This window comes from Pan troglodytes, chromosome 5 (genome assembly GCF_028858775.2).
Source record: "Pan troglodytes isolate AG18354 chromosome 5, NHGRI_mPanTro3-v2.0_pri, whole genome shotgun sequence".
Lineage (NCBI taxonomy): Eukaryota > Metazoa > Chordata > Mammalia > Primates > Hominidae > Pan > Pan troglodytes.
This window is the reverse complement of record NC_072403.2, coordinates 36,757,144-36,781,598: the sequence shown is the minus strand read 5'-3', so window position 1 is coordinate 36,781,598 and position 24,455 is coordinate 36,757,144. Positions and strand designations below refer to the sequence as shown.

The following is a 24,455-nucleotide window of genomic DNA, read 5'->3' as shown; positions in this document are numbered from 1 at the left end:
CCTTGTCCCATCCCTGCAACTGACTTTTAATTTTCTTTTTGAGACAGGGTCTTGCTCTGTCACCCAGGCTGGAGTGAAGTGATGCAATCATGGCTCACTGCAGCCTCAACCTCCTGGGCTCAAGTTATCCTCCCACCTTGGCCTCCTGAGTTGCTGGTGCACACCACTAAGCCCAGCTAATTTTATATATATATGTATAAATGGGGGCCAGAGTGTGCTATGTTGCCTAGGCTGGTTCCAAACTCCTAGGCTCAAGAAATCCTCCTACCTCAGCTTTCCATAGTGTTGAGATTACAGGGCATGAGCCACCCCACTGGCCGATTTTTTCTTTCCAACCAAATTTGAACCCTTTAATTGTTCTCTTGGTGGTTGCAGCTCATCCTTCCAAGCCTCTGAAATAACTGAGGCTCTTGATTCTGGTTTCTGGTTCTGGTTTCCATTCCAACAACCTATCCCCTACCCCCAGTGGGGCATTTGCACACTTGATCAGCATAACCCAGGGATTCTCCCCTGGGATTTCCAGACCCTGGGGAGCCAGATGGGTTCTAGAATTTGGGCAAGAAAAAGAAATTACACCTTTTACTAACCTCTAATAGAAATTTAGCATTTCCTCCAATTATGAATATGGGTAAAACCACCAGTAGTATTAGCAGTACCTGTGACTTGTCACTAATTGACACCACAGCTACTTTTATGTCTCACTGTGACTGTTGTAGAAATCTCAAATATGGCTTATGCTCATTAGTATTTGGAAAATGTCAGTTTATTGCACCTGTTTTTAGATCTTGTTATTAAATACATGAAAAAGCAGCACATTAGTTTCATAATTTTTTAGCATTTTGGTAAACTGTTTCCATTGGTTTCCCTTATAATCCTATACATTTTATGGGTTTTGTTGTTGTTGTTGTTCTGTTTTTGAGACAGTCTCACTCTGTTGCCCAGGCTGGAGCACAGTTGTGTGATCTCAGCTCACTGCAACCCCCACCTCCCGGGTTCTAAGCAATTCTCCTGCCTCAGCCTCCTGAATAGCTGAGATTACAGGCGCATGCCACCACACCCTGCTAATTTTTGTATCTTTAGTAGAGATGGGGTTTTGCTATGTTGGCCAGGTTGGTCTCGAACTCCTGGCCTCAAGTGATCTACCCACCTCAGCCTCCCAAAGTGCTGGGATTACAGGGGTGAGCCACTACGCCTGGTCCATTTTATAGGTTTTAAAACCTAATTCTGAGGACTCAGTAGACTTCTACAGACTGCCAAAGGGGTTTATGGCACAAAAAAGGTTCAGCACCCCTGGCCTGACTGCATTCCTTCCAGGCCTCCACCAGAGCACCCCTCTGAGTTGAGAAGGTTCATGCACTCAGACATTCATGCATCTCCTGAGGTCCCACAGGCAAAGGCCTGGATTATCCAGACACAGAACATAATGCTGGGCAAAACAGGTGATGGGAAATGGAATGAGGAGGGAGGAAAAAAGGAAGATGGGAAGTGGGTTGGGAAGTGGGTTCAGAGGGAGGTGCAGGAGGCAGAGTTACCCAATTCCCAAGGAACCCACTCACACAGTTGTGGAAAACTCAACCTTTATTATTACCTGCCTAGTGCAGGGGATTAAAATTGCCTCAAGCTAGGTCCATATATTAGTGTAAAAATCTGTGTCTCTCCCCCCAAAAATGTACAAACCCCAAGTGATTATAGAAAAATCAATGTGGCAGCTACACTAGAGATGTCCAACCCCAAGGCTATGGGCCGTTGCTCCCTCTTTCCCCCCAATCCCAATATTTACTCCACAGAAACGTACAGGCTTAGAGAAGTTCTAGCTACAAGACTGCAGGTGGGAAGTGGGGGTGACTGAGGGCTGGGGCGGGGCTACCCTCAGGTCCAGTGTTTCAGGTGATGGAGGAGGAAGAAGCCCAAGCTGAGGACAAGTACAGGAGCAGGCACAAGGAAACATTTTCCTCTCCTTCTTGTCCTCCTCACCCCCAGATTCTCAGCCAGTGGGGTCCAGTGTGTGACAGGGAGAGAGAAGCTGGGGGCGCAGCCACCTCTCCAGGAATCAGTGTTGTCCAGTGGGGCCCAGGTGCTCCAATGGGCCATGTCCAGTGTCTATCCTATATTTCTCCCCACCCTTCCCCAAGGGATGGCTAGAGGAGGGTGGAGAGGATCCCATCCACAGGACCAGCTGGGTGGGCGACAGGGGCTTCTGGGAAGGAAGAACAGGAAGGGGACATGAGAGCGTGTCCAGGAAGGGGAGAAGGGGCATCAGCTCCCTGGGTGGGCCCAGCCCACCTGCAGTCTCACTGCCTCTATTAGAGGTGATGGGCTGTCGGGAGGGGAAGGGCAGAGGTGCCATTGTGTCCTCTTGTTTTAGTGTCACTGGCTTCCCCTGGATCGCTCCCTGAGGGAGGGGCAGCTGGATGTGTGATTCACACCGTGTTGAGTGCATCCTCTGCCAGGAACCGATGCAGCTGGGAAAAGGGTGGTCGCTGCTCAGACTCCCGGCTCCAGCACCGAAGCATCAGCTCATATAGGCCCTGCGGGCAGGCAGGCGGCCGGGACAGGTACACCTGCATTGTGGCAGTGTGGATGAGAGTCAGGGAACAAATATTCTTTAGTCTCCAAGATGACAACTCTGCCCCTTCTGTCCCCCGCCTCGGACCCATCTTCCCTCTCCTCCACTCTGACCTGCCGGCCCTGGTCCCGGAAGAACTCCCCCGCATTCTCGATGACCTGCTCGTCGGTGAGCTGCCCAAAGGGCTGGGCCCTACAGAGCATCAGCACCTCCCACAGGGTCACACCAAAGGCCCACACGTCACTCGCAGTCGTGAACTTCCCCTGGGATGCAGAGAAGGCAGCAAAAACAGACAGGGACATCAGGCAACGTAGACCCTCCTCCCTTCCTATTGGAAGCCCCAGATCCACTCTGGGCTCCACTCAGGCCTGATCCCTCCTGACGCCAGGCTCTCCACTCTCCTCCGCTGGCCACCTTTTCCAACTCCTCTCCCTTGGGCTCTGCCTTTCCTCTCCATGCTCTGGTCCTCTCTCCAGGGCCCTGGCCCACCTCTTCCTTCTGCTCCTCCTTCCTCTCCATCCACCCCCACTTTCTGGTCCTGACCTTCGGTCTCCCTACCCAACCCCTTCTATCTCCAGCTTCCGCCCCCAGCCTCATCTCTTGAGCTCTCTGCCACCCTGTCTCCATCCCCAGTACCCACTCTTGGCTCCTGGATTCTTGCCCATCACACTGCAGCTCCTGCTTTCCCCAGTCCCTTGGGCCAGGAGAACCTCATATTATAGATGAGATTCTGTAAAATGCAACCCAGAGAAAGTGTGTGACTGATGGAGACCAGGGCTGTGAGTGGCGGCCAGTGTTCTCCCACCTGCCCTGCTCCAACCTGGCTGTCCTCGGGCTGCTCACCATGAGGATGCACTCCCAGGCCATCCAGCGGATGGGCAGCACTGCCCGGCCCTGCACACGGTAATAGTCCCCAGCATAGAGGTTCCGGCTCATGCCAAAGTCTGCGATTTTGATGGTGAAATTTTCCCCAACTAGGCAGTTCCGCGTGGCCAGGTCCCGATGTACAAAGTTGAGTGTGGCCAGATAGCGCATGCCGGAGGCGATCTGGGCTGCCACATGCAGCAGCATTGGGTAGCTGAGAAGGGAACCGACAGAAGGTCACTGGGGGCAGATTCCCATCCAGGAGAGGAGAGAGAGCCCACTCCCCGGGCCCGGTCACTCTGGCTCCCCATGTGGAGGTGGAATGCCCACGTGAGGCCAAGGGTCACTTCCCTCTCAATCTCCCAGGCCTGGCCAACACTAGGGGGCTCTTCTTTTATTGTGCTCCCCAATCTGGACTCAGAGGGGAGTGAGGGTGAGAGAAAGCAGAAGGGACGTCATGGCAGGGCCCAAGTCCCTTCACTACTCTTGCGTAGTCACCTCCAGCCTTTCTGTCCATGTTCCTGGGTTAACTTGTCACACATTCCTTATCCCAGGCCCTCCTGGAACCTCTCTCCCTTCCCACCCCCACGCTCCCCTCTTTTCCTCCAGGCTGAAGCGAGGGGAGAGGAGGAGATCCCCTGGGGGAATTCTGAGCAAGGCCCAGCCTGGGTAAGCAGGTACCTGATGGTGGGCCCCTGCGCAGCCTGCCCGTCCCCAGGGGCCCCCTCGGCTGCCTTGTCCTCCAGCTGGTGGGCACTGAGGAACTGGTTGAGGTCGCCGTTCTCCATGTAGTCAGTAATCATGCAGAGGGGGTCGTCCTGCACACACACGCCCAGCAGCCGAATGATGTTTGGGTCCTTGAGCCTCGACATGATCTTCACCTCTTTCAGGAAATCATTCCTGGAGAACAAGGAGAAGCTGAAGAGGAATGCCGAGTGGGCGGCCTGCACCTTCCCCCGCGCCCCCACCCCCCTGCCCCACCTCAGGCAGACCAGGTGTCCCCACCCCCAGCGTACATGTAAATCCCCTCCCAGAGACGCCACCCCTCTGTTCGGCTCTGCCATTGTTCTCTCTAGATGGCTCCCCACTCTTCACCGCCTCCCCTCCCTTCTTCCAGATGCCATCCCTGGTCCTCACCTGGCATTCTTGGTGGCATCTGGCCGTAAGATCTTGACAGCTACCAGCAAAGGGTGTCCCTTACGCACATTAAGGGGGAAATCAAGACTGACCAGATCTTGAGGGCTGTCGACCTCACACAGGTGCACCTGGAGAAAGAAGTTCGTTTGCTAGGCGGTCACAGGGTCAAACGGATTAACACGGTTACAAATGACTAAGGTTCCTGGCTAGGGGGATGTGCAGGCATGGCATCAGAGCACACAATAGGGCCAGACACTGGGTAGGCACCCTCCTTACCTCCCCAAACTGGCCCTCGCCAAGCTTCTCCTTGAAGCGAAGTCGAGATCGAGGGAAATCCACTCTGGGGGGCCCATCCCCGACTGCCCCTGGGGGCAGTGCAGGCACAGCATAGGTGTTGCCCCCGGTGACGCCCTGCAGGGTAACAATGTCAGCCTCGGCATAATGGGGGACGCTGTTCTGGGGAGGTGGGGGCAGAAGCGGGGCGCCTGGCTTCTCAGGCTCCATATAGTCCCCACTGTAGGCTGCAGGGGTGAGGGGAAAGAAGACAGGACGAGGCATCAGGAACAGCCCAAGAGCTATAGTTCCCCACACCTCAGCCTCCCAGAGGGCCCTGTGTCTCCCGGTCGAGTGAGAGACTGGGTCTATGCTGTATCTTCCCAGTATTCCATGCGCCAACCTCAAACCAGGAAGACACTGGCATGGGACGAGAGTTAGCTATTCCAGAGGTTTTCAAGGCAATGAATATGGTTGAGCAAAACTGTCATAAAGTCTTACTCTTTTAGGGCCTCCCTAGGGTCTCTCAAGAGACTGTGAGATAAATCTTGGCTGGAAGAAGAATTCCTCCCCAGGAATTCTCCCGCCTCAGGATGGTCCCAGCATCCAGGCACCCTCCGCCTTCCAAACCCTTGTCCCGTTCACCACAGCTCCCTCCCCTTCACTTAGCTGCTCTCCCGTGGCTTTCAGCCTGGCTCCCCCTGGGGCCAAGCCCTCCCAACCCTTTCAACCCAACACACCAAGCTCAACAACAAGCAGAGACAGAGGCACACAGAGAGGAGGGAGGGTAATAGCTGCTCACAGCCCCAACACAAGTTGTCTACAGACAGGAGAGGAAGCAGAGCTGTCCCCTCTTAGCCCTGGGGAAGGGGCCACAATGAGAAGGCAACACTGAGGAGAAGAGGGGCAGATGGAAAGGGTTGGGGCATGAGCCTTCACCTCTGGGACTGCAGAGAGAGGACACATGTGAGGGAAAGGGCAAGCGCCCGGGGTGAGAGCCCTCCTCCTCGCAGCTCTAGAGAGAGTGGAGAATAAAGGAGGAGTTACAATAGTCTGGGGCCACCACAGCAACCTCCTGTCTAGCTCTGGAGAGCTGAAGAGATGGCGTGGAAGAGGAGGAGGGAGAAGAGCTGGGGACCAGTAAGCTTTCTACTCCTCAGCTCAAGGGGGGACCTTAAAAAAGAGCAAGCAGCAGCAGAGATGAGCTAAGGGCACAAGAGCTTCCTCCTTGGGAGCTCAGGAGAGCAGAATAGGCCACAGTGGGGAGAGGAGGAAGTGCAAGGTGTGAGGGCTTTTCCCTGCCCCAGTAGAGGTATGGGGAGCCTGGCGGAGCCCAGGGGCAGAGGGGCTTACCCTGGGTGTTGGTGGGTTTGGCCCAGGCGGGTGTGGGGGGGCCCGGGCCTCGAGGGGGACGGGCGTAAGTGGCCAGAAGGAGGCGGTAGGCTGGATTGGAGAGCAGCAACGCTGTCGGGAGAAGGAGGAGGGGAAACACGGGGAAGGGATGAGACTCAAGGCTAGACAGACAGGGAGACCTTGAATAGGGCAAGACCAGGGCTGATGGGATGATTGCATTAAGAGACAGACAGGATAAAACAAGGATCTGCAGAGTGACGGACGGCTGGCTGGATAATGAATGCATGGACAGATGGGACGTATGAATAGATGGATGGATGGTAAACAGATGTTTTGTTGGATGGATGGATAACAGATGGAAAGATGGATGTGTGAATATAGATGGATAGATGGATGATGGATATGGGTGGGTGGATGGATGGATGAATAGATTTATGAATATAGATAGAAAGATAGATGATGGAAGATTGATGGATGGATGCAAGGATGTATGACTATGGATGGAAGGATGGGTGATGGAGGATAGATGAAGGAACAAACATGGTGAGTCTAATACAAAGCAAAGGGGCCAGGGAGACACAATGAGAGGGTACAACAAAGATAGAGAGATGTCTGTGGGACACAGACAAGATAGGACCACGGGGGACTATGGGTAATACATGGGGAACTCTTGAGAGAGACTACATGGTAGGGACAAAGAGTGATATAGACAGTAACCAGGGGCACAGAAAGAAGAAAACAAGTGGAAACTGGGGAAGACAGGAAAAAAAGAGAATGGGAAAGGGATACAATAAGAAAACAGCAGAGAGGACAGAGGTGCGACTGGAACAAGGCAGGTCTTACCAGAGCCATTGGGGACACAGGGAGCGGAGTGGGGCGGATTCCCACGAGGCCGGGGCTCCTGGTACGGGGGTGGCTCTCTAGGACCTGGGCGGTTGTTGATGAGGATAGTGTCCCCAGGGACAGAGAGGTGAACCGTCAGCTCCTCTTCCAACACCCTCCGTTCAGCCTTGTCATGGGGATGGGAGGCATCACCCGTGTTGCTCAGCACACACGGCCTGGCCCTCTGCTGTGTCCATCCCTGCGTTCCCTCCCTCAGCCCTCACAAGAGCCCTACAGCTGTAGATACTATCAGCACCATCTTACAGGTAGAGAAAGTGAAGCTCAAGAGCATGGAGGTAACTTCCCTGTCCCACAATGAGATTCTAACCCTCATCTGCCCAGTCCATAACTATCAACCGTTTTTTGTTTTTTTTTTTTTTGAGATGGAATTTTGCTCTTGTCGCCCAGGCTGAAGTGAAATGGCATGATCTCAGCTCACTGCAACCTTCGCCTCCCAGGTTCAAGAGATTCATGCCTCAGCCTCCCGAGTAGCTGGGATTACAGGCATCAGCCACCATGCCTGGCTAATTTTGTATTCTTAGTAGAGATGGGATTTCACCATGTTGGTCAGGCTGGTCTCGAACTCTTGACCTCAGGTGATCCTCCCGCCTCGGCCTCCCAAAGTGCTAGGATTACGGGCATGAGCCACCGTGTCCAGTCATCAACCTTAATGTATATTACTGCCACTGGACTCCAGCCGGAAGACGTGGCTTGGGGTGTGCCAGACGTCTTCCCTTTGCCCCTCCAACCCCACTCTCTGCCTGTCTCTACCCTGCTTCTGCCCCAAGGCTGACCAGTGTACACTGCACCAACAGGCCTGGTTTGGGTTAGCCAGAGAGGAGCCCAGCAGGAGTTTGGGGCAGAAAGTGAGGTCAGGGCATCTATTCTCCCAGGCCCTCCCTGAGGGGTAGACACGGGCCAGCTGCATCCCAGGACCAAAGTCTACTGCCCCTGTCAAGGTGCCCTCTCCACAGGCTCTCTCCTCTGGGTCGTGGTATTTGCTCCTCTCCTCTGAGCAGACCCAGAGCTGGGGAGCAGCCCTCCCTGTGAGCCCCATACCCTCTTTGACATGGTGTAAGTGGTCTCTTTACTAAGCCCTCCTCTTGGGATGCTAGTGGGCTGTGCCCTGCAGGTCCCACTGGACGCTGGCTCGTGCTGGGGCCTGGCCTCCCCCCGCCACTCCACATGCCACGGCTGTGCCCACCTTGCTGAGGAGCCTGCGCCAGTGCAGCCGCCAGAGCATGAGGGCAATGATGAGCAGCAGGAGCAGGATGATGGCCACCAGGCAGCCGATGAGGATGGCGGTCGGGCTCCCCTCGGCCTTGGCCACGGGCTGCTGGCCTCTGGGCTCCAGCTCTGGTGGAGGCAGCAGGGTCAGCACCACAGGAGGGTCCCACCCTAGCCGAGGGGGAGGCCCAGGGAGAAGGGTGCAGAGGGTCCACACGCCCACCCAAGATTGCTCACCCAAGCTGCTGAAGTTGGTGGGAGGTGGGCCAGGCGGCCACCAGGGGGCTGGCGGGAAGGTGCCTCCCAGTGCCGGAGAGGAATTGTTCACCACATCTGGGGAGAAGGAACAAAAAGAAAGGAGGGAGGTAAATGAGGAGGAGACCCAAGGGAGGCAGAGGCAGTGGATTGCTGTGCAAAGGAGCAGAAGCATGGGTGATTCTCAATAGGCAACCACTGACCAGTGGGGGCTTGGGGAGCAGGGTCCTGGAACACCCAGCTGTGGTGGGTGTTAACCCTATAGTTGCTGGATTGTGGGGAGGTGGAGGACAGGTATCTGGAGGCTTAGAGAAGAGGCTATTTCTCAACTAATACAGAAGTATTTCAATATTTTAACAACCAGTACTGTCATACTGGCTCAATAATAGTCATGGGCAAGGGGCTTACAAAGGAAAGATGGATACGCAGAGAACAAGAGGCAGCAAGGGGCTCAAGTTATTTGGGGCACCCCTAATTGAGAAGTTTCGGTGGGTGATGGGTAGATATAATGCAAGGAATGAGTATTTTAGGGACACTGCAGGGTTAGGAATGAAATCAGTTGTCAGTTTCAGGGACTGGAGACTGGGCTACTCCAGGGCTTACCAGAGATGAAGGAGATTTCGCTGAAGAGTAACCAGGGCCCCGCAAAGAGGAAGCGGCACTGCAGAAAGCGAGCCACACGGCCGCCAAGGGGCACTGAGACAGCCCGGGCTCTGGGGTCCCCGAGGTTGCCCCCTAGGTTGTGGCGCATGGGCTCCCCCTCCCAGGCCATGGCAGGGCCACGCCGGAAGCGACATTCCACCCCGCCAGGCAGACGGGCTCCCAGCGTGTGCATGTTGTTACAGTGGACCTGGGGGGAAGGGAAGAGGGCACAGGGTCAAGGCTAGGAGTGGTGGGGGGCACCCCAATGGCACCCTGCATGGCTTCAGAGCCCTCCTCGAGAGCCGGACTCACTCACCTGCATAGCCTGGAAGGCCCTCAGCCGGTCAAACTCAAACTCCATCTCCACATAGCCACTGGAGAAGCTGTGGTTGCTCCATCCCACATAGTCATAGCCTGGCCAGACCCGCAGCTCCTGACTCTTCCTAAAGTCATCCAGCCCCACCACACCATCTGCCAGCTGGCCCAGACCCCCATACTGCAGTCTGGAGAAGAGGGGACCAAGGAAGAGGAGGTTGGAAGGGAAGAGGGTCTTGACATCCAGGCATTCTGCTCCGCCACCCTCCGGCACAGTGGCGTGGCCAGCCTGGCTCCCATCCACTAGTCCCATTCCCATCCCACCTCACACTCATGCAGCTGGCCCTTCTCCTCTCTCCACCCCACCCCAGCACTACAGGTACCTTGCAGGTCACATCCAGCACAAAGGCACCACCTCTAAGGGGCACCATTTCAATCTATGATGTGTATATTTATTGCAGCAATTTCCAACAATGTGTGTTAGCAAAGGGGTGCCTTTTTCATACAGTGTCATACAGGCTAGTGGTCACCCTAGTGCTACCCTTTGAGGCCCCACCTAACCCATCCCTCTTCTCAGCTCTTCCATCTCACTCCCCACCCTACTTACCAGCCCCCCTACACACACACACTCACACACACATACACACACACACACACACACACACAGAGTCCTCCCTCCCACCCCAAACTCCATATCCTGCAGGGGCCTTTCTTACCCGCCCACGGTATGTCCATCATAGGTGGAGTCGTTGAGGTACACGGCCTCAGATAAATACATTGTCTGCCCCACAGGGGCGGTGTAAGACAGGAGTCCATCTGGGGCAGGGTGAGAGGATGGGGGTCAGAGGCACTAAGGCTCCATCCCCCATCCCTGCATCAGGCCTGGGCAGGTTTCAGGTCCCTTCTTGTATCTCTCCACTGGCTCATTGGCATGGAGGAGACAATGCTGGCTAGCCCCCTCCTCAGAGTGACAGCTTCCCAGCAGGAGAAGGGATCCTGGATGCCCATTCTCCACACTCCCCACCCTCCAGTCCCCTGCTCAGGAAACAGATTCCCAGGAAGCTGAGCCACTCACCCCTCCAGAGGCAGCCATAGAGCTCTACCCGCAGACAGACGCTCATGACCCGGTCAGCCCGGGGGTAGAAGCGAACCAGTCGGGCAACCATGGGGGGCCCAAGGTCCTTCAGCACCACTCCCTCAGGGTCCTCATTGCCTGAGATCACCTGTGGGCCAGGAAACAGGGGGTAGGTGGGATGGGGTCCAGGTCAGATCTTACTTCCCAGCCACCAGCTGCTCCCTGGCCCAGCCCACAGTGGCCACTTAGAGACCCATGAGGGGTGGCACCGAGCACACAGCACTGTGGGGCGCAGCCAGGCATGGGTGAAATGAAGATCTGCAGCTGAGACCTCTGGCTCTCTCGCAGCTCTGATGTTCCATCCTCAGACTCCAGGCTCAGCTGCCCTCTTCTCCTTGCCTGGCTCCATCCATTTGTCTCCAAGCCTATCATCCCATTGTGCCCAGATTCTCCCCAATCCTCACAGCCCTGCACCCCTGCCTCAGCTTCCCCTTCATTTCAGCCCATTCCCTCTGTTCATTCAGCAGAAGTTGGCTGAGTGCCCGCTCTGTGCCAGGCACGTTCTCAGTGGTGAACGTCACTCCCCACCCTTGTAGGACTGAGATCCCAGCAGGGAAAACAGCTGCGAAGAACAAGAGGCAGGGAGTATGGACAGAGCAGTGAGGTGGGTGGCCAGAAAAGGCTCTCTAAGGAGGTGACACCTGGCAGAGAACTGAATGGAGTGAGGGAGAGCCTGTGGTTATTTAGGGGAGGAGCTTTGCAGGCACAGAGAAAATGTCCAGAAGCTGTGGGAACGAGCCCTGGCTTGTTCCAGCAACAAGAAGAACGGCAGCATGGCCAAGGAGGCGTAAGAAACAAGTGATGCAGGCAGGAGCCAGGTCAGGCTGAGCATCCTGCACCAGCTAGGGGCTCAGCTTTTGTTCTGGCAGAGTGGAAAGCCAGCATGGGGGTGTCAGCTAGGTGTGACGTATCTGATTTACATGCTCTAAGGTCCACTGGATGCCGCCCCCCCAGGTGGAGATTTGACTCCAGGCAGAAAAGGGCAGAAGCAGAGAGACGCGTTTGGCATCTACTGCACTCATCTAAGCTGGAGATGGCGGGCAGGTGGCCTAGGGCAGTAGAGGTGGAGTGGTGAGGAGTGACTGGACTCAGGAACACTATGGAGGTAGAACAGACGGGGCTGCTGATGCTTTGGAAGGAGGTGAGAGAAAAAAAGGAATCAAGGATATCATCTTAACTTATAGCCTAGGCAACCAGGCAATGGTGATACCACTTCCTGAGCTGGAGAATGCCAGGGGAGGAGCAGGTTTAGGCTGGGAATGGGAATCAAATTCAGCTTGGGAAGTTAAACGTACGTTTGAGATGCCTATTAGACATCTAGGTGGCTGGCTACAGTGCTTGTAATCCCAGCACTTTGGGAGGCTAAGGTGGGAGGATCACTGAGCCCAGGAGTTCAAGACCAGCCTGGGCAACACAGCAAGACCCCATCTATTAGAAAAAAAAAAAAGACATCTAAGTGGAGAAATCCAAAAGGTGGCCAGGTTTACAATATTGTTTGGAGCTCAGCTGAGAGGCTTAGTCTGGAGATGATATAAACTGGAGAGTCGTCAGCGTATAGGTGGTGTTTAAAGTACAGCTGGAAGTGAGGAGAGCCAACCTCCTCTGGGTGCTGCCCCTGCCAGTCTCACCTCCTGACCCCAGCGGTCCTTCCAGCCCATCCAGCGGCGACCATCCCGGGAGTAACGCAGCCGGTAGCTCCGGGAGAACTCCTTGCCCAGGCCCCCGGCATGCCGTCCCTGGGTGCCCACCAGAGCCACCAGGTGCAGTCGTTGTAGATCCACCTGCAAGTACTCCTCCTCCTTGGGAAACACCGACCCTGCGGGGCACCAGGCCCCATCCCCGTCACTGCTCTCCAACCTGAGGGTGAAGAGGGGCACAGAGAACATCTGGCCCCAGGTCTGCCTTCATCTCCAGTATTTAAACCCCACTTCATTTGTCCCCTCAGCCTGCAGGGGTTTCACTGGCATGGGCAGAGGGGTTGGAGGGGAAGTAGAGGTCCCAGGAGCTCCTCTCGGGGCAGCTACAAGTGTGCCAGGTGTGCCAAGTACCTGCTGTGGCGGGCAGCAGTGGAATCTGACCAGGAGCTGGAAGCAGAGATGTCACTGTCTGGGATGGTCCGGTCCTGCATGCCCAGGGCATAGCGGCATTTGGCTGAGTAAAAAGCAGGCATGTAACAGGTCAAGGCCCCCAACTCTCTACCTCCCAAGCCCTGGCCCTCAGGGACCCATGATTCAGTCTCCTCACCAGGATCAAAATGTCCCTTCATGTCAGCATCTCCACTTGCCACCAAGAGCAGCAGCAGTAAAGATGACAGGGCCTCTGGCCCCATAGCTCCTGATCCCTCGGGCCTAAGGGGGTGGGGGCAGCATCTCTGCAGGGGATAAAATGGGTGGTGGGTAAGTTAATCAGGGGACTGAGTCATAGCTGACAGCAACAGATAGAATGGGCCGCTTTGGGGATAATAACAGTAAAACAACAACAACAGTCATTGTTTAACAGCATCAGCTATATTTTTAGAATGCTTCCCCTGTGCCAGACACTGGCCTAAACCCTTAAACAGAATCCATAATTTTATCTTCACAGTCACTTCATAAGGTAGATACTATTACTATCCATATTTAACACATGAAGAAACTAGGGCAGAGATCAGTTAAATAACTTCCTAAAGCCCCATTTCTCCAATCAGGAATGGGCAAAATATCCCCATAAACAACGGCTTAGAACAAACAACAAGTGTGCAAAAAATGTTTATAACACATACAACAGGAAAAGGTTTAATAACTACAATAAACTAAGGCCCCTTAGGAACTGACAAGAAAAAATATATAAGTAACCCAATAAAGAAACAGCCAAAGAATGTGAATAGTCATTTCACAGAAAAGCAAAGCCAAATTGCCAACAAACATTTTTTTTAATGGTCAAATTCACTAGCCTCAGGGCAATACCAAGCAGACTGACAAGATATTTTTTTAAGGCTGTAACATATAAAAGTGGTGGAAAGTGATGAAAAGGGAGGCACCATGCTCAATGGCAGAAATGAGTGTTATCCTCTATTTGGAAAGCAATCTAGCAATGTCTATTATAATTAAAAATGCACATCCTCTTCGACCCAGCATTCCCTCTCCTAACTATCTACCCAAATGGGGAGAGAGAAGCACCAGGAAGTAAGAACATATGTGCAGGTCTGGGTCTGGTGGCTCATGCCTGTAACCCCAGCACTTTGGGAGGCCGAGATGGGAGGATCACTTGAGGCCAGGAGTTAGAGACCAGCCTGGTGAACATAGTGAGACCCCATCTCTTTAAAAAAAGTGAAAAATAAAAATAAAAAAGAAGATCTCAAAGATGTTTATTATGGTACCTTTTGTAAGACATAAATCTGTAAGATATGTGAATGCCCACAGGGGACAGGCTGGAATTAAAAAAAAAATAAGGTTTATTGACTACTATGCAGCTATGAAAAGTAACAAAGAGGCAATATATTCCTAACTTTGTGTGATTTCCGTGTATATCTGTTGAATATGAAAAGCAAGCTACAGAAGTATAAAAAAATCCCACCTTTTGAAAACAGAATAAACAAGCACCCATGTTTGTATATATACCTGTGTGTATGTCTAGAAGGAGAGAATATATAATAGAATATAACAATAGAATACAATATAACAAGAGTTAACATGAATGGGGCAAAAGAAAAGCAAATTTAAAAAGACAGGTTGATTGTACTATTTTTCTAAATCTTGTAACATAAATGCATTTATGTAAAATCATAAGATATGTAAAAGAATATGAAAATCATTTTGACTTTTAAAAAATAAATATGTCCCAGGAAAGGTTGGGCAATTCCTTGTTGAGGATATGATAGAATTAAACATCAGATAAGCCTGGACCAGCTCACCCTGCTGCCCTCCCACATAGGAGTCCAGAATTCTAAGAGAAGGGCAGAGGGGACCCCAGCACCTTCTAGTCTTACTGTCCCCTATAGCCCTCTAGGCCCAGGGTGGTCCCTGGACCATCAGCAATACCTGGAAGCATGGAAGAAATCAGAATCTCAGGCTCACCCTTGACCTGCTGAATCAGAATCTGCATTTTAACACAATTCCCAGGTGACCTGTGCCCATTAAAGTTTGAAAATCCCCACTCTGTTCCTCAGGCCCAGGAAGCTTACCCCATATAAAACGATTCTAAATGGCATCTCCTTACAAACCCAAATAACTACTCTCCCCTCCCCTGCTGCAGGAAAAGCTATCCTAAACTGTACTGGTCCCAGAGCCCTGCACTGAAGTCTCCAGGCCCTGGAGTCCTGAGGGACTCGACTGCCACCTCTTATCAGGTTCAGGGCATCTTGGGCCCAGTTATCCCTGCTCTGCCTTCCTGAGACCCAGACATCCAGTCCCCCCAGTTCCCACTTCCAGAAGGTGGCTGCCTCTGAGGGACTGAGGAAAGGCTGAGTTGCCTTGGAGACGAGGGCGGGTCTAAAGACAAGGAAGGCAGGTCACCCCAGGAGGTAGGAGGAGTGGGGGATACTCCCCCATCCCTTTGTCCTCCTCCAGCTGCTCCCACAATGCACTAGGGCAGGAATGTAAGAGGCAGCTGAGACCCCAGAGCTCTGAAGCAGCAGCTGAGGGGGACGACTGAGTTGTGGGGGGCACTCAGAGGCTAGAACCAGAAGGCATCACGCCTGGTCCCTTAGGGTCCAGCGCCGGGGAGCAGGCTGCCAGAGTCCCAGGAGACTGGCTCGGAATTCCTGGGTGCCGCTCTCCACCCCCACCTCTCTCGGGAACAGCGGGGCTCTTGTTCCCCTAAGTAACCTTCATGCCTATCCCAGATGAGTCATCAGAGCCACACAGAGCCGAGAGGAGCCCGGGGCAGAGATACAAAGGCAGGCAGAGGATAGGAGGCAGGCGGAGACAGAGCGAGAGCCACAATGCAAGAGGTAAATAGAGCAGGCTCAGAAACACGGGGCACAGAGCCAAGCAGAGGAGCACGGAGAAGCACAGAGACGTCTGGGCTGTCTGTTCTCCAACACCCCCAGTCACCTCATCTCTCTCCACTGGGTCTTCAGCCCATAGTCAGAGACCCAGAGGGCAAGAGAGGACAAGCCCAGAAGACCTTCCCCAATCCCACCCCCTTCCACTCCATTACAACCAAAGACAAACCAGGGGCCAGGCCACCCTGCCTCAAGCCCTTCACGCTCCTCTCCCAACCCCCACGTCCCACTCAGACAACACCCACACAGCTCTGTACACACACACGGTGAAACACACAAACTTACTGAACTGGCTGTAAACAGCGAGGCTAAATGTGGCATGCACACACCCCCCTCTCAGTGTCTCTGACAACCCTCACAGAGTTTCTGAGACAGAGCAAACACAGAAGCTCATGCATACATCAACCCGTCCACACCTTGGCATTCCTTCAAGTCCAACCCCATCGCTCAGTGAATAGCCACCTTCAGACACCTGTGAACATGAAATGACAGACACCACATGCTCCTGTGACCAAAAGACAGCATGAGACACACACACCCGGGCCCTTGGGCACAGGATCCCCAGAGAACTGGGGCCCAGCCTCTAACACACATGGGTGACCAAGCCAGAGGGACGTCGAGGGGGCAGGGAACAGGTGGGCGCTGGGTGGGAAGAGTGGCAATAAGGACAACAGCCTTTCCCTGCCTTTCCACTCACTCCCCTTTCACCTGTCTCCACCACACCACTCAGTCCTGGACACACCTACAGGCCCTCAGCAACAGCCAGCGAGCTTGGGCGCCTGCCTCTGGCTGCTGGAAGCGCTGGGAAGAAATGTTCAGCCAAGAGCCAGGCATGGGGGGTGGGACCCTGAAGCTGGCGCTCACCGGCAGTGACATTCTCTCATGCCAGAGCCAATTGACCATCCAGCCGGGAAGAGTGGTGTCACTGGTGGGTTAGAGTGGCAGTCCCTCTTTTTGCTGGCCTGTGACCAGACTGACCAACTGGGTGTTGGCTGAGCGGAGGCTTAGCAGTTAGATGCCCACAGGGACTGGCCAGGTGGAGGGCAGGCGATAGATGAGCTGACTCAGTGGGGCTGCACAGGAGCACCTCCTCCCGGGGCTCAGTTCCTCCGCACTGAGTGAGAGGGGACTTGCCTCAATGCTGGAGGCTCAAAACTCTTTCTGGGAGGTCACGGGCTTCACCTCCACCCAGTCCCCGCCCCCGGTTTTCAGACAGTATGCCAGAGCATCGGGGAGGCTGGCAGGGAGGCTTAGAAGAGCTGGACGACCAAGCATGGCTCGGGACGTCCTGCCTCCCCCGCCCCTCGCCCTGCAGGCGCCGCCGCGCGCCCCCACCCCAAGAGCCCCAGGCCTCCGCCCGCGGGTTCCGCCGCCGCTCTCCCTACCTCTCATCGCTCTTCCCGGCAGACCCAGGCGTCCGACCCGGGAGCGGGGCCTCTTCGGCGGCGGGGCGAGGGGCGGGGGAGGCGGAGGGAGCCAGGAGCCGGGAGCCGGGAGCGGGAGGCGCCGGCGGGGCTCGGGTGTCGGGAGGCGGCTCCCGCGAGCAGCTGTCGGGGGCCTGTTCCGGGGAGAGGAGCCAGGGCTGGGGCGGCTCGGGCCCAGGCGCCGCCTCCCCCTCGCCTCGGCTCCCTCCCTTCCTCCTCCCGCTCCTCGCTCCCCTCCCTCCCCTCGGCCTTCTCGCCGCGCGTTCGGGCTCGCAGCCCTCCCTTCCCCCTCCCGGACCCAGTAGTCCTGGTGGCTCCCACGCCCGGCGCCGAGCTCCAGGCCCCGCGCCCGCCACGCCCACCCCGCGCGCTAGCGCCCGGCCCGGCCTCCCCCAGGTAACCCGCCCGCCAAGCCCGCCTGGGCGCTCCCAGGCCGCCCAGCCGCCCGCGCCGCTGCCTCCGGCCAGCTCCGCGCCCAGCCCCCTCCACCCACTCGCAGCCCACCCCCGCTTCCCCAAACGAGAACCTCCAAAGCTGGCGCCCCAGGGGGCTGGCTGCAGTCCCGCTCAGGGCCCACGAGGGGAAGACGCCCCTCCTACTTCTGGGATCGGTTCCTGGTGGGAGAGGCAAAGGGGAGCAGCCCCAGGGCACAGAGGAAGAAGCAGGTTCCCACAGGCTCGGCCCAGCCCAGCTGCGGGAGTTAGCCCAGAGAAGGGAGCAGAGCTCAGGTCTCAGGGCTCACCTGTCCAGCCAGGCCCCAGACTGCTCTTCTCCCTCCACCAACCTTTGCTCCTCTCTCGCAGCCTGTGCGCTCCCGCCCCTACGACCCAACCTGGAAGGCCCCAGACCCTGAGGGCGGGCCCACTCTCTTCTAACCCTCTCCTCTCAGTTCCTCTCTCTGAAGGGCGTTCTAAGGGACCCGGGGGTCCAGACGCCCAGGCCCTGATTCCCCTGGGCTCCCAACGGAGTGGAGTGGGTGGGGGACTCAGGAGTCCTCAGGGCAAGCCTCCCTCAGGCCCAGCCAGCTCTGGCCGTAGTGGGCCAGAGGGTCTGATCACTGGCCAGAAGAGGCCAAAAATGAGGCCAGGACAAAGTTGAGTGGTCGGGAGGAGGAAGAAGAGGAGCAGGAGAAGGATGGAGGCACAGTGAAAATCACACACAGTCAAAAGGAAGGGGACCAAGAGACCCAGGGAAGATGAAACAGTGAGACTGAGTAGGCAAAGCAACTGAGAGAGCTGCTGGGCAGAGGATGGAGCGGGACAGAACAGCTTGTGGTGGGAGGTGCTTTTTCCCCACTCAGCACTACCTCAGCCCCTCACCTCTCTCCACACCCCCACACCTGCTCACCACCTAGACAATGTCACGGTCACAGGAAGGTCTCGCTCCACTGCACATCTCCGCCCCAGGAACCTCACAGTAGATAAAAACATACCCTGCTTGCAGTCCCAGACAACAATCCCAAGAAAGAAACACGAAGTCCCAACCAGACAAGTACACAAAAGCACTACCAGGAAGAAGCTGGCCCTTGGGAAAGGCCGAGGCACACATGGGCACTAGTTCAGAAGCCCAAGGACGTTCCAACGGCTGAGGGACCTGCTAACAGACAGCCCCAGGGTCACTCGAAGAGCAGCTTCTTCCCGCCTTCCTGTCCCACCAAGCCCCGAGGGATTCATTCCCCCAGAACACCTACCCCTCCAGAGACAGCAGCTGGGGAATCTAGGCCCAGGAGACGCTGGACTGGGGGTGGGGCCAGCCTGGGGGTGGGGCCAAGGCTTCCCAAGTCACCTCACCTGGCAGCCCGCAGCCCCTCCTTCCAGGAGCTGTGCTCTGGGAAAGCCCCAACAGGCCTGCCAGGCAAGCTACAGCCTGTCATACCCTGGTGGGACATTCCACACCCCAGGCCCACGCTGACCCCAGCTAAGTGGCTGGCAGTGCCAGACAGAGGGGTCCAATGGGGAGAGCAGAAGGAGCTAGAGAGTCCTGAAACCTTGGTCCCCTCTTCTCACTGCCTCAGGAGAAATTCCTAGTGGCGATGCCCACCTCGCCCCAGCTCCAGGCTGGAGGAGTGGGAGGGATGCAAGGCTGGGGCCCAGTGGAGTCAAGTGACAACGGAAAGGGAGCTGGAGCCAGCTGGAATGCGGGACTCGGAGCCGAGATTCCCAGGGGTCTGAGAGGGAAATCCCAGCCATCCTGGGGCCCAGAGAGCAGCACCAAAGACCAAGAGGGCCTGATTACCCATCCGTGGTCCCCAGAGCCCATTCCACATCTCCTGCATCACTCCGAACCCCAGAGGCCCCCTGTGTCCCCGAGAACCCCCAAATGACCCTCTACCATCCCCTCCCATCCTGGGCTTCCCTCCCCTTCAAGCCAGTGGCAGCCTGCTGCCCAGGAAGGAGAGGATGGGAAACAGCTGAAAAAATGTGAGGAGAGGCACGTAGGAGAGGGGAGAAGGCAGCTTCAGGCCTGCAGACCACCTGGCCACAGGAGGGAAGCCCAGCACGACCAGCGAGCGAGAGGACGGACCAGATGGGCCCCCACACATACACTAGCTGCAGTCCCCTTCCGGGAGCTGCAGCTGCCTCTGGAGGAGCAGGCTGGGTCAGCAGCTGGGGAGAGTAAGAAGCGACGGGTGGGGGGCAGGGTGAAGGAGTGTACAAGGCTTTGGGTGTGAGTCAGACCTGATGCCACTGAATAAACTGGAAACTGAGGCCAGGGAGCGAAGGAGGAGATTGAGATGACGTAGCTCTGGGAGAGAGATGAAACAGCTCAGCTGTGGTGGGGGAAGAAAGGGGCAAGGGACCAGAAGAGGGAGAGGAGGCTGATGGTCAGATGGGGACAATGGTGAGAGAATTCCCAGAGAGACGGAGATGGACTGAGGTCAAGGCCAAGGAGACAGGTCTGAGAGAGGAAAAGGAGGATGAAGACAGGGCACACACAGCAAAAGGTGGGAAGCCCCAGGGGCTCAGGGGAGGAGACTGAAGTTTGGGAAGAAAAGGCCTGAACTGGATGAAGGAACTGAAGTGGACTCGGGAAGGAAACAGTGTTGGAAACAAACTCCTAAGAGAGGAAGGCAGGGAACTGAGGAGGCTTGAGAGCTGGGCAGACAGATCAAGGGGACAAGAAGCAAGGACAAGGGAAGAAGGGGCTGGAGTGAAACAGAGAGTGGAGGGAAAGAGGAGGGAGACTGGGGCGCAGAGTGTGAAGCTAAGGGACACGGGGAGATGAGAAGTATAAAAGGCTGAGAAAGGAAGAGGCACCTGCGGGACAGATGGGGACATGGGGACCAAAGAGAGAATCTAACCTGTTTCTGGACAACGGTCCCCCATTGGGGACACCCTAGTCCCTCAGCCCATTCACCACACCATGGCACCCAACTCTATTCCCTCTCTTTCCCCTCCTCCCTGCCAGGCTCTGGGCCGCTCCCCTCCTCCCAACACACCTCCAGCCTCCAGCCGGGGACGCCTGGTCCCTGCCCACAAGGGGAGGGCCCAGCTCCAGTGCCCACTCCTGCCCTCCCAGTTCATCTCTGGCTTCCCCCCTCTCACCTCCAGCTCAGGATTCTCTTAGGTCCCAGTCACCCCAGTCTCAGGCCTTTGGGGTCGGGTCTGGGGCTGCCAACGCTGCCTGGCTTTGTCCGAGCGTCCGGGGCCCGGGGCCCAGGAGGAGCAGCTGCCCGGGCCAGCTGCGGCTGGCTTCAATGTGACCATGGCAACCAAGTCCCGCTCCCCTCACCGAGCCTCTAGGCCCCCGCAGAGAGGGACTGAGCAGCCTGGCTGTGGAGAAAGGGAGGGGAGGCTGAGAACTGTGAAACAGAACCAAAGGGAGACCCCAGACAAAGAAACCCCAGACAAAAGGAGATGAAGGGAGGCAGAGGAAGCAGAAAGCGGCATTGGGGGTGGTGGCCGGGAGCTCAGGCCCTCCAGAGGGGGAGAATCTAGGAGAGACGGAGAAAGAGGCAGAAGCAGGGGCTGATTTGCGGGGGAGAAGAGAGATTAGAATTGACTGGCAGCGGTCCTTTAGAGACTCCTTCTGGGCCCCTGAGAATTCACTTCCTTCTCCCAGGATTTTGCACCCTGGAGAGAACCAGAATCCCAGTTTCTTAGTTGGCTGTCTCAAAAATATTATATATGGCGAGAGCTTCCCTCCAATTATACCAATGGCCATAGGAAATGTCTGAAAACAAAAGGTGCTCTCAGTTTTCACAAACAACCCCAATTTCAAAGCCTAAACCATCACCTCTTAAATACCAATGGCAATGGTGCCAGTTGCGGTACCTCATGCCTATAATCCCAGCACTTTGGGAGGCCAAGGAGGGCGGATCGCTTGAGCCCAGAAGTTCGAGACCAGCTTGGGCAACATGGCACAACCCCATCTCTACAAAAAATACCAAAATTAGCTGGATGTGGTGATGCGCACCAGGAGGCTGGGTGGGAGGATCACCTGAGCCCGGGAGGTCAAGGCTGCAGTGTGCCACGATTGCACCACTGCACTCCAGCCTGGGCAACAGAGCAAGACCCTGCCTAAAAAAAAAAAAAAAAAAAAAAAGGCATTGTCAGACAATGTTCAGACAATCCTTGGGTTGGAAACTATGATCCCAAAGCCAAAGGTGATGAATTAGGCTTGGAGGGACTGGAGGAGGGAAGAGGAGTAATGAGGCCGCCTCTCACAGCATGCAAGAGGAAGCAGAGTATCAAATGGGAGGGGAGAAAGCAGGGCTCTGCGTCTGAGAGGGAGAGTTAAGGTTCCGACTCAACATCTGGCTTCTCTTGGCTGAGTCTACATCAGTAAGAGGGAGATAATGGTCACTGGCCCAGAGTCTGTTTAGAAGATAATGAGATAGCATCTGTAAGGTACAGGCCCACTGATAAAAGCAACCATCCAAACTCCACTAAACATGATCTCTCTCTGTGGACTTCTCATGTGTCACTTGGGATCTCTGAGTGCCACCTCCCAAGTCATTCCACAACACTTGTTATTAAGAGTTTGCTTTGAGAGGCCGAGGTGGGTGGATCACCTGAGGTCAGGAGTTTGAGATCAGCCTGGCCAACATGGTGAAACCCCATCTCTACTAAAAATAGAAAAAAATTAGCTGGGTGTGGTGGTGCGCGTCTGTAACCCCAGCTACTTGGGAGGCTGAAGCAGGAGAATCGTTTGCACCTGAGAGGTGGAGGTTGCAGTGAGCCGAGATCACACCACTGCACTCCAGCCTGGGTGACAGAGGGAGACTCTGTCTCAAAAAATAATAATAATAAAATAAGAGTTTGCATAGGGCACCAGGTGCAGTGGCTCATGCCTATCATCCCAGCACTTTGGGAGGCCCGAGTCAGGCAGATCACCTGAAGTCAGGAGTTCGAGACCAGCCCGACCAACGTGGTGAAACCCTGTCTCTACTAAAAATGCAAAAAAATCAGCCAGGCATGGTGGCGGTTACCTGTAATCCCAGCTACTTGGGAGGCTGAGGCAGGAGAATCGCTTGAACCCGAGAGGTGGAGGTTGCAGTGAGCAGAGAATGCGCCATTGCACTCCAGCCTGGGAGACAAGAGTGAAAGTCCCTCTCAAAATAAATAAATAAATAAATAAATAAATAAATAAATAAATAAATAAAAATAAAAGAGTTTGCATAGGGCAGGGCTCTGACAGCGAGAGCTATGAAAGATGCATTCAGTAATGGAACCCACTCCCCACCTTCCAGGCCTTTACAATCTAGAGAGTGTTAGGCGTATATATGTAGTCACAGAAGACAGAACACCGTGCTACAGGCAGAGCTGGAAAAGGTCATGGGAACCCAGGGAAGGAGGAGGCCAGGTCCTCCTGAGTGGGACAGGAGACAAGACTCAGGAAGACCTCAGGGAGGAGCTGGAGCTTGAACTGGGCCTTAAGTCATGCTAAGATTTGCAGAGATGAGGCAAGGCCATTCCTGGCCAGAGAAGCGGAGGAGCCAAGGCAGGGAGGCGTGAATATGGCTATGTCCAAATGCAGCCTCACCTGGAAGAAGGGTCCATCCCATGAGTGAAACCAGAAAGGCAGATTTGGAACCTATCATTGAGTAGTTTGGCTTATTCTGAAGGTGAGGAGAAAGAACCTTGGGGTTTTGAGCTGGGAAATGACATGTTTAGATTTGTGTTCTTTTAAAAGTGGTTTTTGGCAGCAGCATGTGGGATGCAGAGTTCAGAGTAATGGCTGAAGGGAGGGAGGAGTTAATCCCACTTTATCCTGTGTACGTCCCATGGTGCTCCCCCTAAGCCTCCAGCCAGGACAGCAGTGCACATCCTAGGTGTTTTACTAGCATTTTCAACCATCCTGTGTTTGCCTCCTCAGGGCCCTCTGACATGAGTGGGGCAGGGCTCTCATAAAAAGAAAACCTTGTAATCCCAGCTACACAGAAGCTGAGGCAGGAGGATGGCTTAAGCCCCAGAGTTCGAAGTAACAGTAACTATGATCACACCACTACACTCCAGCCTGGGTGACGGAGCAAGACTCTATCGCCAAAAAAAGAGTGAGAAAAAAGAAAACTAGGCCCAGAGGGGCTGCGATTTACCTTAAATTGCAATAGCAATTTAATTGCCACTTAATGGCAAGTGGCTGCTTCCTACCCAGAACTTCCCCTGGATTCCTCCATCTCAGTCTTCCAAAATGGAAAGGGGGATGTAGAATGGCTCCCTGGGCCTCCGGACTGGACCGATGACCCTGGACCAACCGCTAAGCCTGGTGAGTCCTGCCTCTGCGGAAGCCCGGCCTTGATAAACTTATCCGAGTATTCTTTAGGCCTTATGGTCCAGGCAGTGAACAGGAAGGCCACTTGGGGGCGCTTGCTGCACAGGTGACCAACTCCAATTACTGGAAAATGGAAGGAAAGTGAAAGCGGCTGGGAAAGAGATTCAGGCTTGGGCAGGGAATGGCGGGAAGCACCCCAAAGCAGCAGACCCAAGAGAGAGATCAGAAAGGCTGACTGGAAGCCCAGGGCAGCTGCAGGGCTATTTAGGGTACAATGACCTAATATGCACGTATAGGAGATGTTGTCATTTATAGGCAGAATGTTAGAATCTTCACTTTCTCTTTTCTATTGTCCTTTGCTAAAAAGCCTGTGGAATTCTCAGCAGCCTCTTAGGATCCCTGAGCCTTGCTGTGAGCCAGGCTCTGCTCTCAGCACTTTCCAGAGCCATCTCATTTGGCCCACACAGCAGTTCTGTGATGTGGCATTTTGAAACATGCCCACTTAGGGTAGAAACTGAGAGTTAGAAAAGTTGCTCTCCATCCCCATCCCCCATACACACACAGTAAATGGCAGATCTGGAATTCAGATCTCAGTTGTTTGTTTATGTGTTTTATAGAGACGAGCTCTCTGTCACCCAGGCTGGAGTGCAGGGGTACAATTATAACTCAATGCAACCTCTCAAG

The 24,455-nt window shown here is 55.0% G+C and overlaps 1 protein-coding gene across 27 annotated transcripts; it reads right to left on the bottom strand.

Annotated features, from left to right (window-relative positions):
• Positions 1–1,560: 1,560 nt before the first annotated feature.
• DDR1 (discoidin domain receptor tyrosine kinase 1) lies at positions 1,561–20,759 on the bottom strand. Of its 27 annotated transcripts, none has more exons than XM_054685466.1 (20): positions 20,603–20,739; positions 17,019–17,191; positions 16,050–16,105; positions 12,894–13,020; positions 12,698–12,800; positions 12,278–12,506; positions 10,590–10,737; positions 10,231–10,330; positions 9,516–9,702; positions 9,161–9,407; positions 8,540–8,635; positions 8,280–8,431; positions 7,037–7,202; positions 6,194–6,304; positions 4,844–5,088; positions 4,568–4,695; positions 4,112–4,330; positions 3,410–3,644; positions 2,680–2,829; positions 1,561–2,561 (listed from the first exon to the last, which is right to left on the bottom strand). In XM_054685466.1, exons 4-20 carry the CDS (start codon positions 12,976–12,978, stop codon positions 2,421–2,423), a joined length of 2,742 nt encoding a protein of 913 aa, XP_054541441.1. In that variant the 5' UTR covers positions 12,979–13,020; positions 16,050–16,105; positions 17,019–17,191; positions 20,603–20,739; the 3' UTR covers positions 1,561–2,420.
• Between the last annotated feature and the right edge of the window lie 3,696 nt (positions 20,760–24,455).